The sequence below is a fragment of the Lycium ferocissimum genome, unplaced genomic scaffold (assembly GCF_029784015.1).
Source record: "Lycium ferocissimum isolate CSIRO_LF1 unplaced genomic scaffold, AGI_CSIRO_Lferr_CH_V1 ctg638, whole genome shotgun sequence".
NCBI classification, from domain to species: domain Eukaryota; kingdom Viridiplantae; phylum Streptophyta; class Magnoliopsida; order Solanales; family Solanaceae; genus Lycium; species Lycium ferocissimum.
The window spans coordinates 334,279-352,447 of NW_026726335.1; the positions used below are offsets into that span (position 1 = coordinate 334,279).

At 37.1% G+C, this 18,169-nt stretch overlaps 1 protein-coding gene and 1 pseudogene across 1 annotated transcript; one reads left to right on the top strand and one right to left on the bottom strand.

Annotated features, from left to right (window-relative positions):
• Nucleotides 1-1,805: 1,805 nt before the first annotated feature.
• On the bottom strand, nucleotides 1,806-8,142 carry LOC132045245 (DNA-directed RNA polymerases II, IV and V subunit 11). Its single transcript, XM_059435797.1, has 5 exons — nucleotides 8,010-8,142; nucleotides 7,843-7,932; nucleotides 6,918-6,996; nucleotides 4,100-4,195; nucleotides 1,806-2,084 (listed from the first exon to the last, which is right to left on the bottom strand). The coding sequence occupies exons 1-5, from the start codon at nucleotides 8,060-8,062 to the stop codon at nucleotides 2,052-2,054; spliced, it is 351 nt and encodes a 116-aa protein (XP_059291780.1). The 5' UTR covers nucleotides 8,063-8,142; the 3' UTR covers nucleotides 1,806-2,051.
• Nucleotides 8,143-12,009: 3,867 nt separating this feature from the next.
• LOC132045265 (trans-cinnamate:CoA ligase, peroxisomal-like) lies at nucleotides 12,010-17,856 on the top strand (annotated as a pseudogene).
• The last annotated feature ends 313 nt before the right edge of the window (nucleotides 17,857-18,169 follow it).

Sequence of the window (18,169 nt, forward strand, 5' to 3'; positions counted from 1 at the left end):
TGAGAAAAGGTCAACCTCTTTGCGACAATTACACAGATAACTTCACAAGCCCAAGAAATCCGTGTGAAGCACACCATGTCTCCAATTTACCTTAAGAAGGTCCAATTTCCAAGTTGCAACTGAAGCCCACAAAATCTTCCAGATTTTAACTTAGAATGCATATCCTACTTTTGTCCAAGTAAAATTTTGTGTCTTGAGCTAAATTAGATGAATGGCATGTCACAATGTGGTGGCTACTTTTTGTACCTTAGGGGAAAAAATCATTCTACCCTATACTAGTAGTAATGCATGAAAATAAGTTGAAACAATGACCTATTCCATCTCGACTTCATGATCGGTCGATGACCACATAATGGCTTATACCATGCACACAAACAATGAGACGCTAAATAGGGTTAAATACATATAGTTCTAAACAAGAAGCTACCGGGATAACAAGACTTATAAATAGATGGAACGCTCGTATGCAAGTACGCAAGCTATACTTATTCCATACTCTACGCGCTACTTCCATTAATTTTTGCACTCCATACCACAGTCTCAACAGTTCCATAAAAGAATCCCATATAGGCAGCAATTCAAACTTCAACAATATCCCAAATATTCTCAAATCATTTTAAAAATGTGAAGCAATCCAGCTTGGATTGACCAGTAGTTATTGCACTGATGAAACAATCTCAAAATGCTGCCAAAGATAAGACCACAACTCCATAGTTAAAACTCAGCTAATATTTCTGATAATTGATGTCAAATAGTTAGAATTATCCACACAAAAGCTTTTCCTAATAAAGTTGAAAGACTTAGCTATTGGTTTAGCTCTTCCACTCAACTAAACACCCTCGTCCCTCTTCCAACTCATTCCTATAAACCAAAAGCTTAACAACAACAACAAAACTATGCCTCAATCCCAGGAAAATTGAGCTCATCTTAGACCATATTAAACTCCATCCATGTGAGCTTATCAAATTGCCAGTCACAAACCCGGTAAAGGAGGAGCGTTGTGGGTTGACCACCATCTCAAAACTAGTTAATTTACAATGAAACAAAAAGCTTAACTAGTCCAAGAATTCTTCATTTTGTTAGTGCCCTTCCAGGAGCAAGGTTACACGAAAGACTCCCTTTCAGCATGTTAAGTCCATAGATATTACTGGTTCATATTATAATGCAGAGGTTTAAACTCAATTATGAGCAGTTATTAAGAAAGAAAAAAAATAGAAGTAACAGTCAGTGTCGTATAACTACAAATGACCGGCAGGACAAGAAACTGGACAATTTCAGGAATGAGTGTTCTTAATTAGTGGAATTACTTACATTATGCGCGTGACACTAACAGGCCTAGTATAGCTGGTTAAGAAAAAATCTTGAGTTTTGTATGCTCATCAACGATGAAAAGGCAGAAATTTTCTAGAAATATAACTGAGCTACCACGTACTCAAGGTCAGACAAGAAAAACAGCTAGTCGGAGAGCAACATATCTCCTTGGCAGATAAGTTGATTGCTCCAATGAAAGCCACATTTACCAAGCATCTTATGATCTTGATATTATATGGAAAACACCAACACCCATGCAACAACCACTAAAGTAGTTTCCTTCCCACACACGTATGTTTCACACACAGAATTTGCAGGCACCCACCTACATTAAGAAGCAAGTGTGCCAGTATTGCACTTTTTTTTTTCTTTCCTGATAAGTAGTGCACCTTTCACTATCATGCAAAGCAAGTATACACTCACAACTCACTAGACACATATAACAAATTTGACATGCTATGTTGAAAACCAAACTAAACCAAATAGACACCATAAGCATGCCAAATAGTTTAAATTAAACCTGCACAAGCAATTTCTGAACCTAAACTTGAGGGATAAACCAGACCCTCAAAGTACAACTTTAAAACCAGGCCAAACTGTAGCTACTAGTTGAACATCATACATACAGACCAAGACTTACATACAGCCCAAGACTTGACAAAACAAACTCCTAGCCTACACCGAACCAGGAAATTTCACGAGGCAACGGTTGTTGAGAACCAAATATCACTGTTGAAAGATTAGTAGTCCCTCGTGTGCTTGGCCAACTCAGTCTACAGTCGAGAAACAAACTTGGCATTATTAGTATGAACGCTTAAAGAAATGTTTAAAGTAAAAATCATTCACTTGTCACCATGGGAAAACGAAAATGCAACATCTGACACAAGCCCATAGAGTGACTTCAAAACTCTGTTAGGAAGTTTTATAGAACATCTATAGAGCCTGTTCTTCCGATGAATTCAACTCTCCAGATAGTAAGTAGTTCAAATATATGTAGGAATATTTTCCCATACAATGACCAGACGGACCAGGGTATTACTAAAGCGAAGGAGTAATATGAAAAACAACAAACACAAAAAAGGAATATAGCATCCCTGATAGGGGGATTTTGTTTGTCGATGAGATTCCTATTCTAATTAGTGATAATAGGGTTCGGATTCACTCATCTTTACTATTTAGCTTTCTTTTTTTTTTTTTTTTTTTTTTTTTTTTGGTTTTATCAACACAAATAATTCAGGATTAGAGAATCAAAGGTAAAATGCAAAGAACTAACTTGACTTCTGTTTTCTTTCTTTTGATATCCTAACCTCACGAAGCAAAATTTTCATTATTCTCAAATCATGTGAAGAACCTCTCACAAGATTTGAGTTATAGCTTAATAGCCACGGACACGCCTTATGTCCCTTCTACATACTTTCTTTCTCTGGAAACTCCTCCGAGTTAGAAGGCTTAGGTTAGTGTAAGACTAGCCAGCAGCTCTTCCTGTGGCAACAGCTATCATTCTCTCTCTATTTCATCTCTCTTTTCCAACTAGATTCAATCAGCTCTTTTCGGTCTAACTGTAGTCATAGTGGATATAGAGATAAAATGATATGTTTTCTTCAATCTTCCCATTCATATGGCTAGATTTTGAAGGTTCTCAAAGTTAAATGTTTTAGAAAACGGAAAAGGAGGCCAGCAAAGAGGACTTTTCACATTCTCTCCTTTCATCATTTTAACCTTCACATAAGTTATGTAATGAAGTCTATAAATGCTGTTTGCTTTCCTGTGGCATCAATGACCAAGGTAAAGCAAGTGGTGGAAGTACGACAACCCAGTCCATGGTAACCACTCACCACTGTTCAGTCTCAAAGGTTTAAGACCTACAAGGCTTTTTCAAGGCATAATTGAGCAGCTTCTAGGACAAGGTCACTGATAGTGAATAAGTGGAATCGTCCTTCAATAGCAATAGGGAAGGGAGAGAAAGGTAACAAGTATTTTTTGTCTGTTCAAGGGTTTATTACATTTTGGATCATTAGGAGGTAAAAGGGAAGACAATCATGGCGAGACTAAACTGGGCATGTTGGTGCATGAAAAGGGAAGGAAATATTAAGCAGTTTCTTTGAGTTTGAGCTGTCCCGACATGAAATATCAACCAGGAGAACTGCCATAGGACTTAGCTATCCATTTTGAAAAGTAATAAGGAACTCTGGAAGAATAGGCATCACTACACATTCTCATATCAGCTTTTAAATTGAGTTTTTAAATCAGTTTCAAGTTCGAGCTAAGAAATTGTAAGAACTTCAGTATAAGAGCTTATCTAACAGGTTGTCCTCCCTATCATTTATTGTATCTCAAGACGGTAAAGAAGCTCAAACTCATTTCAAATACTTTGCATCCAACCCAGCATAGAACCATAGCCTTTCATATAAAAAATAAAGAAAACACTACATAAAAGATTTTGAAGTGATGCTTCATCTTAAGTACTGAAAAAACGGGAACCATAAAAAACCAACCGAAAAAAAAAAAAAAAGTAAACGAAAGAAGTACTGAAGAACCATATAAGTATTCAAGTAAAAAGTGAACTTGCAAGAATACAAGCTGGATTATCTATTTAAGATTGTCCAAACATTTAAGACTTCCTAATATACTATAACTCTCTTGATTTTTTTCTTCTTAAAACAATGAAACATTACAGAATATCTAAAAACTCAAAGCCAGAAAAGAAGCGTGCGTTAATTACTATGATAATATATAGACACAGTCTACTTGAAACAAGCTAGACTAAAAATTTAAAAGATAAATGTACCTCAAACTGATTCTTAAGATGATCAAGTTCCTTATCAAGATCATTTATAGCCTGGTTATATGCCTGCATAGGTGAGGACTGGCTTGTTGTTTGAATCTGGCAATCAAACAAATCAATAGGTCAAATCCAGAGAGATCAAAGTGCATAAACAAGCACGGTTGCAGTAAAAACATCATAGTATCCAACAGACAAATTATAAACAATTTATAAAGAGATTAAAGACATGATTGCTCGAGCAGCAACCGTTTCAGGATATACGCCCCAGAACAGGGAGAATGATCACAACTGAATATTGCTAGCCGAATAAAGATTCTATTTTTCCTACACCACTGAAGAAGATACAACCTTGGAATGTTAGAAAATTGGCCTTGGTTTCACCTGACGCAAGATAACCTATGCAAGAGAGGATTTACACTAAGTAACAGATGCTACATGTGCCAGCATGAATCTGAAACTAAATGTTACATTTGGAACTTATTTTTATCCATTTTTGGGGTTCATTGGTCATGTGCCCTTCACATAAAGGATGCATACACAAGCTGGGGATTGTGGATGCTGGAAAAGCCATCAAGAAGATTTGGCAGTCAGTCCCTGCATGCTTTTTTTGGTGTATTTTGAGCCAGGGTCTATCGGAAACAGCCTCTCCACCTTCTCAAGGTAGGGGTAAGGTCTGCGTACATCCTACCCTCCCCAGACCCCACTTGCGGGATTACATTGGGTGGTTGTTGTTGTTGTTGTTGGTGGTGGTGGTGGACAGAGAGGAAGCCTAGATGTTTTAATGGAATTTTAACTACAATTAATTCTCTAAAAGCGAGGTGTCTTTTAAACCTTTTTCAACAACAACAACAACATACCCAGTTGAATCCCACAGTGTGGGGTCTGGGGAGGGTTAAATGTACGCAGACCTTACCCCCACCTTGGTAGGGAGGCTGTTTCCGAAAGACCCTCGGCTCAGGGCTGTTGATTAGAGCACTAAAAGAAATCATAGGCATACCGGAGAAGGTCCACTGACTGATTGGAAATTGAGGCTCGGATCTGTGTAAAATGGGGCAAAGAAAAGATGACAACCCCATGGCTGCAAAATGAACTGATTGCATGATCCGAGTTTGCCCCGCCAAGATACGAGTCTGGTTTTCTCTATGCCCAAATAACAGCCCAGATTAGCAACATCATCATTGGCTCTTTGGAAAGATGGAAACTTTTCCATAGCAATTTGGACAGTTTCACAACAAATAAAATGAAACGGAGGGAGTACAACAGACATCAGCATCACATCAATGGCAACGGGAATGTCTCTTTTTTTTTTTTTTTTTTGGTCAAAACTAAACTGAACCATATACCAATGGAAAAAGAAAGGGTTATTGGTTGGACTCATTCTTCCTTCTGGGCTCAGATTTTATCTGAGGCATTGAGTTATTAGAGCGATGGCTGCAAACCCTATATTACGGGTGGCCCTGCCAAGCTACGGGCCTGAAACTACAATGCCTGATTCCATTTGCTCAGTAAAATTATCATCACAGCCCCACTACTTTCCTTTTCCATTTCATTGTTGTATGCTTTTGCTGTTGCTTTGCCAGGAAAACGCAGCCTCTGAGGAACAGAGTGTGAAGTAACAGAAAAACAGAGAAGAAATGATCAAAAATGGTCTTTAATATTAGTTAAAGCTAAAAGAAAATAGAAATCATAGCCATGATGGATTAACCACCCTCAAAAGTTCCCATTTTTCTCCAATTTCCTCATTCTTTTAGCTAAAACTTTGATAGAGAACAGCAATAAGGTGTTCAAGAAAAACTGAATAACCCAAATGGTGTTCACCAAACCAGGTCCCCGGTTCGAATCCTGGACTGTCCAGAAGGACTCGCTGGGAACTGAGGCCCAGATCCGCAAAAAATGGGGCAAAGAGCAGGCGACAACGCCATGGCTGCAAAGGAACCGGTTGCATGTGAAAGAGAAGAATCAATCACAAACCATCCGGGTTCACCATGCCAAGATACGGGTCAGACTGTCTCCATGCACCGAGCATCAGCCCAGCCCAGACTAGCAATATCATCACAGCCTCTTTTGAAAGATGGAAACTTTCCCACAAGTAGGCATTCGGACAATTTCGTGCAATTTTTAACAAACATAAGCTAAAATTAGAGCGATGTTTGCTAAGCTCAGAGGAAACAGGAAACATTACTAGTCATCTGAAGAGGGTTGTTGGTTTGGTTGGTCAAAGAAATCATAGGCCAAATAGAGGGGCAACCACCCTCCAAGAATTCCCTTTTTCTCTCTGTTGGCCTCATTCTTCATAGTAGAGGCGTATATTTGGTCCTTTTCCGTTCTTCATACTGGGATGAACCTCCATTTTTCTATGATTTTGCTGCTGCTTTGCCTGATAAATGATAATGCAGCCACACAGGAGCATAGCCATCACACACACACATATATATAGCAAACAGTTGCTAAAAGGGCTGTTATTTAGAGCTAAGATAAAATCATTGGCATACAGGAGATGGTCAACCACCCTGAAAAATCCCATTTTTTCTCCGATTGCCTCATTTTTTAGCCAAAACTTTTAAACCTTTTTCACTACAGTAAATTGCATAGTGTACATAATAGTGACAGCTCCTTAGAACTAGTCTAGTAATACCTACTAATGGAGCTCACTCTTTATTTTGCGTCCCCTGGATGCTATTTAATGAACTTTTCTACTTAAAAATAAATAAATTAAGCGCTAACATATCAAAGAAGCGACTAACAAAAACTACAATGAAACTAACAATAGCGCAATTATACGAGGAAAAAACACAACAAAGTGAGGAAAAAGGCACAATACCCTGAGCAAGATTTTGTACTGAAGAGGATGAGGCAACTTGTATCCAGCAAACAGGACATTCTCATCCCTATGCAATTGCCTGTTATTTTCAAAAATCATGTCAATATTACCCAAAAAAAAAAAATCAGGTCTTTACCAAGGATATTCCAGATTCAAGAAAGATAACTAAAAATCCAATAGAAAAAAGGGAAATTTTCAAAAATATACAGCCCAGCATAAAATATTAAGCCACGTAGCCCAATATACGATATTATACAACACTATACCTCGGGGAAGCATTATACATAATGTATGTAATTTTCCCTAAAAATACTTTCCTTCACACCACCCACCACACCACCACCCACACCCCACCACACACCCAAAGCATTATACATAGTGTATTAACATTGTACGGAGTGTATAATACTGCATAAAAGATGTTTATACACAAATAGGAGCTAAATCGGGTGACAACTCAAAATATGAACTACATGGCGTAAATATTTTCAAAAATAGACCTAGAGCTAATTTTCCTAAAATATTTTCCTTCACACCACCCATCACCACACCACGCACCCTAAACCACCCCATTCCCCAGCCTCCCACACACCCCCACACCTAAACCACCCCACAGCCCCACTACCAACCCCCACCCCACCCCACACCCCCAAACCATCCTCCACCTACCCCAACCACATCCTCCACCCACACCCACCCACTCCCAAACCACCCCCCAACCAACCACCCCACACCTCCCCCACCCACCATCCACCTCATCATTAAAAAAAATCCGGGGGGAGAGGGTGTAAAGACAAAATTTCTCATTTTTTATAGTAACATTTATAAAAGTAACATAAAATAGCAAAATTCGTAGAAAAAGAACATAAAACTTAATAGAAATAGACCAAAAAAAAAAAAAAGAGTAATTAGTGTGTATACTTACATGCGAACAATGTTGCCAATAGTGTGGTCTTCTCTTTCAACTGTAAATGTTGCTGCATTCATTATCTTCGTATCCCTCTCATACGAAACCCTAACCAAAAAAAAAAAAAAAAAGTTACACCCATTAAAAAAGAAGGTAAAAGAGTATGAGAAAAATGAAGTAGTTACTTTTTAACGCCTTCTGGTACGACAAATCGTTCGTAACGATCTGGTGCATTCATTTTTCACTCTTTTTTTCGTTGTTCTTCGTCTTCAGCTGCTATAGGAACAAAGAGTAAGAAACTTGAAAATGATTATAATTTACCTTTAGAATGAAAAACTACAGACAACACAATATACCAATTTAAAATCAAGAAAACAAACAAAATAACATAGTCGTTTTTTAGATGATCAAAAAGAGCAACACGTGAAAGTAACTCAATCTAAATAATGCCAACTCAAGACTGAAGAAATAAACAAGAAATATCAAAATTGAAACAACCAGAAGATTAACACGCGAAAACTAACTCAATCCACATAATGAACTAGCAAAAAAGCAAACAAAGTATTTATAACCCAATTCACTAAAGTTTATGTTTTTACCGATTGCAAAAATGATAAAGTTCGGAGAAACGAAAATGTCTAGTTTCCTGCACAGAAGATGAGCACAGGTTTAGGGCATAGGGGTAGCGGTTCAAATTCAGCCCAATAAAGAATTGGGCTTCTAAAAAATTAGGCGGTTGCCATATTTTGGGTAACTTGTCAATATTTAGCGGGTCATTTGCACGATTATCCTTCCAAGGCACTCGTCTTTAAGTTTTGACCTTCTCAAATTGGTGATCTTTAATTTTTATCCTTGGCCCATGAGGTTTGGAGTTCTAATTCCGGTTTAGTTAAATTAAAAAAAAATTGCAAGACAGAGTTTCATAGTTAAGTAACTCTGCCTTGCGAAATTCCTTCTTCTTTTCTACTGAGCTAGGGTTCGAATCCAGAACCTCAGGAGTATTAAGCGAAGGACAAAAATTAAAGACCGCTAATTTGAGGGGGGGGGGGGGGGGGGGGGGGGGAATTAGAGACCAGTGCCTTTGAAGGGAAATCAGCACAAAAAAAAAGATATTTAGCCATTATTTGAGAATTTAATTAACCAATAGTCAATGCAATAATAAAATTGAGATAAAATATTGGGAAAGGGTCAAAAATACCCCTCTATTTTGGGAAAAGGATTAAAAACATCCTCCATTACAATTTGGGTCAAAAATACCCCTCTTGTCATTAAAGTTTTCAAATTTACCCCTGTCTCAATAGAAATTTTCAAAATAACCCGATTTCATTTTTAAACCTGCTCATGTGCCTAGTGTCTCCAAATGTAGGACTCGGGAATAAGTTGGTCGCATATGAATTTTTTATATAGTTGGTCGCAATATTAGACTCACTTATAATTTGTTTTTATTTTCATAGCAATTCTTTTAACTCACTTATCATTAAGGCAAAACATCTACAGCATGACTAATTTGTCCTTACTTAAAATTTTAGTCAGTAATTTATTTTATGAATATCTTCTTCGTTTAAGCGCTTTTAGTAGTCATTTTTGTTTCTAAATCCTTATTATCTCATATGGCATTTTTTTTTTTATTGTTAGTTAGATCCTCCAAAAAATATTGTCATTGTCGCACTAATGTCAGGTACATCAAAATCAATTTGGTTCTGCATTAATTCTTCAAGTCAGTGGTTATTGATAAAAGCTAAATGCTTAATTAGAACTGATCGGTGAATGATCTTGTAGGCAACATGATCTTATGTTTTGTCTTGCCTAATTGATTTCTTAAAACTAATCAAATTTTGGCCTTAATTATGGTCATATCTGATGATAAATGCGTATCTACTATTATCATTGCAATGCAACTTCCAGATTTGTAACAAAAAGAAATTGAAATTGTTCAGTTTCTCATCTCAAAAAATATATCATTTCATTTGATTTGATACCATACAACAACATACCCAATATAATCCCACAAGTGGGGTCTAGGGGGGCTAATGCGTACGTAAAACTTACCCCGACCTTATGGAGGTAGAGAGGTTGTTTCTGATAGATCGTCGGCTCAAGGATTTTGATACTATATGAATAAGAAATTTTAAGTAGACACACGTTAACACATACTTTATCTCTATATCATAGTGTTTTTAATTGTAGAAACCAGAAAACTTCATTTAATTAACAGTTTTTAAGACAATTGAAAACCAAACTAATCCAAATAGACACCAAAAGCATGCCAAATAACAGTTTAAACCTGCACAAGCATTTTCTGAACCTAAACTTGAGGCATATAGCAGACCTCAAAGTATCAAACTGTAGTTGCCGGTTGAACAAACATACAGCCAACATTTACATACAGACCAAGATTTGAACAAACCAAACTCCTAGCCTACACCGAACCAGGAAATTTCATGAGGCACCGGTTGTTGAGAACCAAATATCACTGTTCTTTGGATTAGTAGTCCCTCGTGTGCTTGGCCAACTCAGTCTACAGTCGAGAAAACAAACTAAACATCGTTAGTATGAACGAGCAAAGAAATGTTTCAAGTAAAAATAATTCACTGCCACCATGCGGAAAATGAAAATGAAAAATCTGAGACGAGCCAATAGAGTGACTTCAAAACTTATGAAATTTGGACATCACGCCGTTAGAAGTCTTTTGGACCATCTATAATGCTTCTTCTTCCGACGAACTCAAGTCTCCAGATAGTAAGTTGCTCAAAGATATGTAGGAATATTTTCCCATACAATGACTAGATGGACCAGGGTATTGCTAAAGCAAAGGGGTAATATGAAAAACAACACAGTTTTTTAGGGAAAAGGAAAAGGGAAAATAGCATCCCCTGACAAGGTGTCGGACTCTGCAACAATAGAATCAGCAACCCCTCCTCCATAACCAAGCTGAGACTGGACCATATCTAAAGATAGCTTTGGCTTGTTTTGAACTATGTTGCCCGGGCTCTTCAATTATGCCGATGGTTGCGTGCCGGATCCTCCAAAAGTAGTGCATTTTTGGAGGATCCAACATGGATGCGACAACATTTTTGAAGCGTCGGAGCAACGTAGGTTTTGAAGCTTCCCAGGGGGAATTGTTTGTGGATGACATTCCTATTCTAATTAGTGATAAAGGATTACGCTCCCTCATCTTCACTATTTAGCTTTCACCACCTTTCATGGTTTTATCAACACAAACAATTCAGAATTAGAGAATCATAGGTAAAATGCAAAGAACTAATTTGACTTCTGTTTCTTTCTTCTGATATCCTAACTTCACGATGCAAAATTTTCATTGATCTTCTCAAATCATATGAAGAACCTCTCACAAGATTGAATTATAGCTTAATAGCCACGGATACGTCTTAAGTCCCTTCTATATACTCTCTCTCTCTGGAAACTCTCCGAGTTAGAAGGCTTAGGTTAGTGTCAAACTAGCCAGCAGCACTTCACGGGCAAGAGCTATCATTCTCTCACTATTTCATCTTCCTTTTCCAACTAGCTTCGATCAGCTCTTTTCGCTCTAACTGTTGTCATGGTGGATATAGAGATTAAATGATTGTTTTTTTCAATCTTCCCACATATGGCTAGATTTTGAAGGTTCTTAAAGTTTAATGTTCTAGAAAACGGAAAAGGTTATATAAATGATGCCATTTGTCATGTCATTTGAGATTTGTTCATTTTTAGCATATAGCCCATATGTTCATGAGTTTGCGATGTACCTATATTCATTCCTAATTATTACTAGTTAACTATGTGGACTTTCTAGAGGATGTACGTGTCTATTGTTTGCAGACCCAAGTCAACTTAATTTCAGGTGCTTTTGTTTTGGTAAAATTTTAATCTCTCTCTGTTTGCATGTCGTTCTTCTCTCTACTTTCTGGTGAGTTCTATTTTTTTTGTTCCATTTCTGCTTCTTTTTTGTTTCCACTATTCTGAAGTTGTTTCCATATATTTACAAATTTCATCAATTTCCTCTCTTTTTTCCATTTGAGTTACTCTCTCCTCTTTGGCCCTTTCATCTTCACTTCAATTTCTACTTTTGTGGTTGGTTTTCATTTTCAGATGGTCATGCTTCTATTGACGTCCTGCTGCTGTTAATTCTTTTCTAGGGAGTTGGAAGGTTTCACACATTTCTTAAGATTAAAGGAATTCTGGTAAATGCCTGAAGCAATTAGCTCAAAGTCTCGGGAGATGTATTCAATCAGATTACAAAGATCGTTGTATGGTCTAAAACAATCAGGCCGCATGTGGTACAATCGCCTCAGTGAGTAATTGGTAAATGAAGGTTATATAAATGATGCCATTTGTCCATGTGTTTTTATTAAGAAAACAAAATCAGAGTTCGTTATAATTCGTTTATGTTAATGACATAAACCTAATTGGAACTCCAGAAGAGATCCAAAAGGCGATTGAATATTTAAAGAAAGAATTTGAGATGAAAGATCTGGGAAAAACAAAACTTTGTCTTGGTTTGCAGATTGAACATTTGACAGATGGGATCTTTATCCATCAATCTGCTTATACCGAAAAGGTTTTAAAACGATTTTACATGGACAATGCGCATCCTTTAAGTACTCCAATGGTTGTTCGCTCACTTAAAGTGATTAAAGATTCGTTCCGACCTCAGGAAGAACATGAAGAGCTTCTTGGTCCTGAAGTACCATATCTTAGTGCAATTGGTGCACTTATGTATCTTGCTAACGCTACAAGACCAGACATAGCGTTCTCTGTTAATTTGCTAGCAAGATATAGCTCTTTTCCTACACGAAGACATTGGAATGGAGTTAAGCATATATTGCGATATCTGAAGGGAAGCGATATGGGTCTGTTTTATACTAACAAAGGTAGTACAGATCTTGTTGGTTATGCAGATTCAGGTTATTTATCTGATCCACATAAAGCTCGATCTCAAACAGGCTATTTGTTTACATGCGGAGGTACTGCTATATCATGGAGATCGACAAAGCAGTCCATTGTTGCTACTTCTTCAAATCATGCTGAGATAATCGCTATTCATAAAGCAAGTAGAGAATGTGTGTGGTTGAGATCAGTGATACATTTCATCAGAGAAAGATATGGCTTGAAATGTGATACAAAAGTACCCACAATATTATATGAAAATAATGTTGCATGCATAGCTTAATTAAAAGGAGGTTTCATAAAAGGAGATAGAACGAAGCACATTTCACCAAAGTTATTTTTCATACATGATCTCCAGAAGAATGGTGATATTGATGTGCAACAAATCCGTTCAAGTGACAATCCTGCAGATTTGTTCACCAAATCTTTACCAACTTCAACTCTTGAGAAGATGATATTCAAGATTGGAATGCGAAGACTACGACATCTGAATGTTGTTCTTCGTCAGGGGGAGTGAAATACGCGTTTTACTCTTTTTTCCTTAACCAAGTTTTGTCCCATTGGGTTTTCTTGGTAAGGTTTTTAATGACGCAGCTCTCAAAGCGTATTACTAGATATGTGTACTCTTTTTCCTTCAGTGAGACTTTTTCCCACAGGTTTTTCCTAATAAGGTTTTAACGAGGCACATCATCTAATTAATGGACATCCAAGGGGGAGTGTTATGAGTATGTTTGTCCATTAAGTTGCTTGGGCACCAATGTACTTGGCCACCAAAAGTACGTGACCCCCAAGCTGTTATCTTAAATGGCTTGGCCATCAAGCATATATTTTTCCTTATAAATAGTGGCCATATGTAGAATTGAAAGAGTAGCAATACAATCTTATCTCTCTCTATACATTTCTTCCGTGTATTTACTTTATAGTTTTTATTTTATAACAGTTACTTAGTTTTTACTCAAATTTAACTTATAATTAATAGTGAGTTGAACATTTTTATTCTTATCATTATCTTTCATTTTAAATGACTTTGATTAATTAATTTCAGGACATTATTTATTCTATCATCGTGTCTTAATCTTGTTGCATTATTTAAATTTGTGCAATGAAATGGTATGTGTTGCCAAATGGAGATATAACGGGTGTTGGTGTAAGTTATGCGAGGGTGAATGGAAGAAGCCTAGTGGGTGAAGAGAGAACGAGAAGTAATAATAGAGTGGACCCACAACGTGGACTTGTCAATTGAAAAAGCCCTCACATATCCCACATTTTAAGGAAGCTTAGATATAGCTATATGATAGTATAAACTATTAGGGTTTTGTCCTGATTTTCTTATTATATTTGAGTTTTACTTTTACTTGGAAGGAAAGTCAAAATATAACCATATTTGATTTACTTTATCATGAGTTAATTGTTTGTATGATCTGAGAATTTTGTTCCGATGAGGAAAAAAATAAATTATGAGTTAATATATTGTTATAAAAAAGTAATTTTACTAGGTAATTTTTATAGTTTGGATGACAATCAAAGTAACTAACTCTTCCTATTAGTATAGTAATTATTTCTCTGACGATACCTCTATCGAAATCCGGGACAATGTTATGGAGTTCAACTCATACGGTTGAAATTTCAGGACCCTAGAAGGAATTTAGTAAAAATTCTAGAGTGCAAAGTTATAAAGGTGAACTCAAACAGTCAAACACATGAAAGTTTTCGGAAATATGAATGGATAAAAATTGAAACTTCATATTTTATTTTGAAATTTGAACCGTATCAGTTTTAACTCCAAGAACATTTCTCATAGTCCTGTACTTCAAGATGCATGTTGAATATCCAAAGTTTTAAGAGTTTTTTAAATTTTCATAGTAAAAAGTGGCTAAAGTGTAATTAATACTATTAAAATGCTAGCCAAAATTTGATGGCAATTTGTAGTCTTTAATTTTTGTTCCTTTAACTTTTTGTCCTTAGCCTAAAATATCCCAAGGTTCTGGGTTCGAATCCCGGCTTAATCACAAAAGAAAAAATCGCAAGGCAGAGTTTCTTAGCAAAATTAGACTTATTCAGGCAAAAGGTAGAATTCCAACAGAGTAAAAAATAAAAAAGGCAAACCTTCGCCTACAAATCATAACTAAATTTTGCCTTATAAGAAAGAATTTTCGCGAAGTGAATCCGTGCAAAAAAAAATGAAATTTGATTAGAATTTCAAAAAAGTGACCAAATGTCCATTTCCCCTACTTTGAGAGGGCCAATTTGCACGATTATACCTCATACGGACTGGTCTTTAATTTTTATCCCTCAATTCGCTGGTCTTTAATTTTTGCCCTTCGCTTAAAAAGGCGTTCGAAAATACCCCGAGGTTCTGAGTTCGAAACCAAACATAGTCGAAAATAATAATAATTTCGCAAGGCATAGGTTCATAGAACCTATTCAGTCAAAGTTACATAGAACCTATGTCTGAGATGTTACGATTCCTTTAACTCAAAATATGTATTCACGCCATTTTGCAAATCAATTATTCTAAATAAAATAAATATTAGACATCATAAATAGTTGTAACATGAAAAGCAAATAATGAACTTATGCAATCAATTGTTAGTCTTTCTTAAACTAGCTACCCATTTCTAAACTAAACCTACTAATTCATCAGGATTTATCTAAACTAAAAAAAGACAAACAAAAAGTTAGTTGCATAATACAAATTAATATGCACAAAAATAAAATGAAAGGGCAAATAATATCAAATGGGCCAGCCCACTTTGGGACTGCTGATCTGTTTGCTATTTGGGCTTCAGCCCAGCAAATTTCCTTCCTATACATTCTTTGCGGATCTGCCTGCTATTGGGCTTCGGCCCAATAAATTCTGTTTTCTATTTTCTGCTGCGGACAGGATTGATAGGGAATGACTCGGAAAGATTTCGTTGGGCTTTTAGCCCAACTCCGAATGCGGGAGAAGAACGAGTCCCTCGGACTCATATGCGATGGTCATGCATAAAATGAAAGGAAAGGGATTAGTATATAAATAAATAAAAACTAAGGCCTAAATAAAAAACCAAGTTTTAGTAGACAACACAATAAAAAACAAACACTTAGAGAAAATGTTCAAGCCCTACGCACCTCTATTATTTATGCCAATGTCCGCTTCACTTGGCGCCAAACCTACGAACGTTGTTGTCGCCTCGCTTCCTCCCTCAGATCCTTAAACATTGTCAAGAACGACGTGGTAAGTGTATCAATTCAACCTTTTAATTAACGTGATTAATTAGTGTGTCTTAGTTGTTGACATTCTTAATTCGTTGCCTGGTTGACATGTTATAGAAAGTACATGACTTTTGGTTCCATTAAACAATTGAGAATATGTTCCTATGTTAATTATATGGTTTATTTTTATGATCATGCAGGTCTCGGTCCTGGCACCAAATGTACCAGCCATGCTAGAAATGCATTTTGCTGTGCCAATGGCAGGAGCTGTGTTGAACGCCATCAACACAAGGCTGGACCCAAGAAATGTTGCCCTTATTCTCAAGCACTCGGAAGCCAAGATCTTTTTTGTCGACTATGAATACGTCGATAAAGCTAAAAAGGCCATTGAAATACTAATGGCAGACTTTCAAATGCCAATGCCTCTCATTGTTGTCATTGATGACCTCGACTCCCCTACTGGAATTCGGTTCGGGGAGCTCGAATACGAGCAATTGGTGTACCAAGGCAACCCTGAATATGCCCCTGAAAGTATTGATGATGAATGGGATCCAATTACTTTGAGCTATACATCAGGTACAACTTCAGAGCCAAAGGGATTGTGTACAGCCACAGAGGTGCTTTTTTAAGCACTTTGAGTTTGATTTTGGGTTGGGAAATGGGCACTGAGCCTGTGTACTTATGGTCCCTCCCAATGTTTCACTGCAATGGATGGACTTTCACATGGGGAATAGCTGCAAGGGGTGGGACCAATGTTTGCATCCGCAATACTACAGCCCATGAAATCTATTCCAACATGGCGTTACACAAGGTAACGCATATGTGCGCTGCCCCTATTGTTCTCAACATAATCCTTGAGGCCAAGCCACACGAGCAGCGCCAGCTAACAAACCCAGTTCATATACTGGTAGGGGGTTCACCCCCACCAGCACCACTTCTCGAGAAAATCGAGAGGCTGGGGTTCCACGTGGTCCACGCCTATGGGCTCACCGAGGCCACTGGACCAGCCCTGGTGTGCGAGTGGCAATCTAAGTGGAACAAATTACCCTGGGAAGATCAAGCTAAGTTAAAAGCAAGACAAGGCCTGGGCATACTAACACTTGCTGATGTTGATGTGAAGAACTTCAAGACTATGGAAAGCGTGCCTCGTGACGGGAAAGCAACAGGGGAGATATGCCTGAGGGGAAGCAGTATCATGAAAGGGTACTTAAAGAATGAAAAGGCGAATTCAGAAGTATTCAAGAATGGTTGGTTTTTCACAGGAGACATGGGAGTGATTCACCCAGATGGGTATTTGGAAATCAAAGACAGATGCAAAGATGTGATCATTTCAGGTGGAGAGAACATAAGCAGCGTGGAAGTAGAAAGTGCGATCACGAAACATCCATATGTAGTAGAGGCCTCTGTTGTGGCCATGCCACATCCTAGGTGGGGTGAAAGTCCATGTGCCTTTGTTATCTTGAGGAACAACTCCACGGTTAAAGAATCAGACATCATAGCACATTGTCGGAAGAACTTACCGGGATTCATGGTACCAAAGAAGGTTCAATTTGTGGAAGAGTTGCCCAAAACTGGAACAGGGAAAGTGCAGAAGAATCTTTTGAGAGCAGTTGCAAAGATAAAGGAAAATGCAAATCAAACAAGCAAGAAATCAAGCCAAGTCAACAGGGAAAAGCCTCGGGTTTACGATCAAAGTCATGAGCAGATTCATGCTATGTCTCGTCTTTAGTGATTGTAGAAATGCTTAAAGAAAGACGGACAAATGTTTGAATATTACCACAAGGATTACTTTTTAATGAAATCAATTTTTAGTTACATAGTAGTATCTAATTGGAGTTTTACTGTATGCATTATCTTACCCTTACGTGCATTCTATATACAATAGTTGTAAAGACATTTCATTTTCTTTTCACGGTTCCAAATATTAAATATGTACTTCCTTTATCTCAATTAATGTGACTCACTTCTTTTTAGTCTGTTCTAAAATGAATGTAACCTTTTTTTATTTAAAAATAATTTAACTTGAAATTTCTTAATTTATCCTTAATGAGATTTACAGTCACTCAAATGTTTAAAACTTATTTTAGACCATACGTTTCAAAAAAAATTCTTTCCTTTTCAATTTGGTGCAAAGTCCAATATGTGCTATAAATTGAAACGGAGGGAGTGCTGTAATTTTGGCGTGTGATGAGAAAAAGGTTGTCAAGTCACAATCTTAGGACCCGTTTGGCCATGAGAATTATTCCCTTTTTTCCGGAATATT

What these genes read in the sequence shown, in the direction of transcription:
- LOC132045245 (XM_059435797.1), bottom strand. Translation starts at nt 8,062, where the DNA reads ATGAATGCACCAGATCGTTACGAACGATTTGTCGTACCAGAAGGCGTT. An exon ending in GTACCAGAAGGCGTTAAAAA is followed by an intron (nt 7,933 to 8,009) that starts GTAACTACTTCA and finishes TTTTTTGGTTAG; the next exon opens with GGTTTCGTATGAGAGGGATA. An exon ending in ATTGGCAACATTGTTCGCAT is followed by an intron (nt 6,997 to 7,842) that starts GTAAGTATACAC and finishes TGAAAATAACAG; the next exon opens with GCAATTGCATAGGGATGAGA.